The following is a 1,173-nucleotide window of genomic DNA, read 5'->3' as shown; positions in this document are numbered from 1 at the left end:
AAAGAGACAGAGGGAGTAGCTAGAGGAAGTCCGGGATGATAGAGCCTGGAGAGTGAGTGAGTCCCTGTACAAAGACTAAGCGGATTGTCCTTGGCTGACCTTGGGACCGCCATTTGCACAGGCGTCCTCCAGCTGATTGTTGTCAGTAGAGTAAAGGGGAAGACATTAGAAGCAGGAACCATAGCTTAGGCCAGGGTTGTTAACAGCTGATAACAATTCACCAGATTCTGAGTCCACAGGGGACCGAGGGCCAACAGGATTTTCTGACAGATTGTAGATGAGAGAAAAAGAGTGGCCAAGAGTGGCGCTGGGATTCTGACTAGGCGAGTGTTCTCTGGAAGATTTCTTGTTGTCTGCAGGAGGCAGGCAAATGTCCCCCTGGATGCCCAGACGCTTGTCCCTGTGCCACGCTTTCCTGCTTGGGTCCCACGTGGGTCAGCCTAGCTTTTCTCTTCCATTGCAGGCTATTCTTCCCTGAAGGCTGTGAGACCTCACCCGGGGCGGCCTTTTTTTCACACCCAGCCTAGGAGCACTCCTGGGTTGATTCCACGACCTCCAGCCGCCCAGCCTGTGCACGGCAGGATAGACTGGTCTTCCAAGTACCCATCCCGTCGGTGACTGTCTCAGCCGGGAGGCCATTCTCCCTCAGCTCCCATGGTACCTGCAGAACCGGAACTGCGTGGTGGTGTAAAAGCTCTCACGCTTACAGTTGTTCTGAACTAACACATTTCAATATTTCTTTTAAATGTTTTTTTTTAAATATTGATTTGAATGCAATACCCTCTTTTTGTATAAAATTATTTTATTCTAAAACTGGGTCGCATTATTTTCTTAAACAACAACATTTTGTATATATGGATTATGTTTTAGCATTTTATACAGTCAACTTTGTAATGGACTTTTTAAAGATTACGTAATTTTTGTTTGTTGTTCCACATGATATTTTATACAGATTTTGAAATATATGATACTGATGCAGTATTGTGACAGGGTGCAGTTTAATGCTGTGCGATAAGGGATTAATTACTCGATATATTCGAATATTGTAAAGTGGCTACATTTGAATGTGGCTCGTTTGGCCCTTTAGGCTTTCTTGGACTGATCTTAGGACAGTAGCCTATCTCCTGTTTTTCTTAGCAGCATTTATTGGTTGTTCTGGGGGCGGAAATTGTT

At 45.1% G+C, this 1,173-nt stretch overlaps 1 protein-coding gene across 5 annotated transcripts in view; it reads left to right on the top strand.

Annotated features, from left to right (window-relative positions):
• The window catches only part of Ick (intestinal cell kinase), a 62,632-nt gene extending 61,854 nt beyond the window's left edge, over positions 1 to 778 (top strand). For all 5 annotated transcript variants that reach the window (XM_026778971.1, XM_013346410.2, XM_026778970.1 and 2 more), the window contains one exon: positions 464 to 778. In XM_026778971.1, the coding sequence (XP_026634772.1) occupies positions 464 to 618 (155 nt within the window). In that variant the 3' untranslated portion in view covers positions 619 to 778. The remainder of the gene's footprint in view (positions 1 to 463) is intronic.
• Positions 779 to 1,173: the final 395 nt, after the last annotated feature.

The sequence above is a fragment of the Microtus ochrogaster genome, chromosome 5 (genome assembly GCF_000317375.1).
Source record: "Microtus ochrogaster isolate Prairie Vole_2 chromosome 5, MicOch1.0, whole genome shotgun sequence".
Lineage (NCBI taxonomy): Eukaryota > Metazoa > Chordata > Mammalia > Rodentia > Cricetidae > Microtus > Microtus ochrogaster.
The sequence above is the reverse complement of the archived record's forward strand: the minus strand, read 5'-3'. Positions and strand labels throughout refer to the sequence as shown.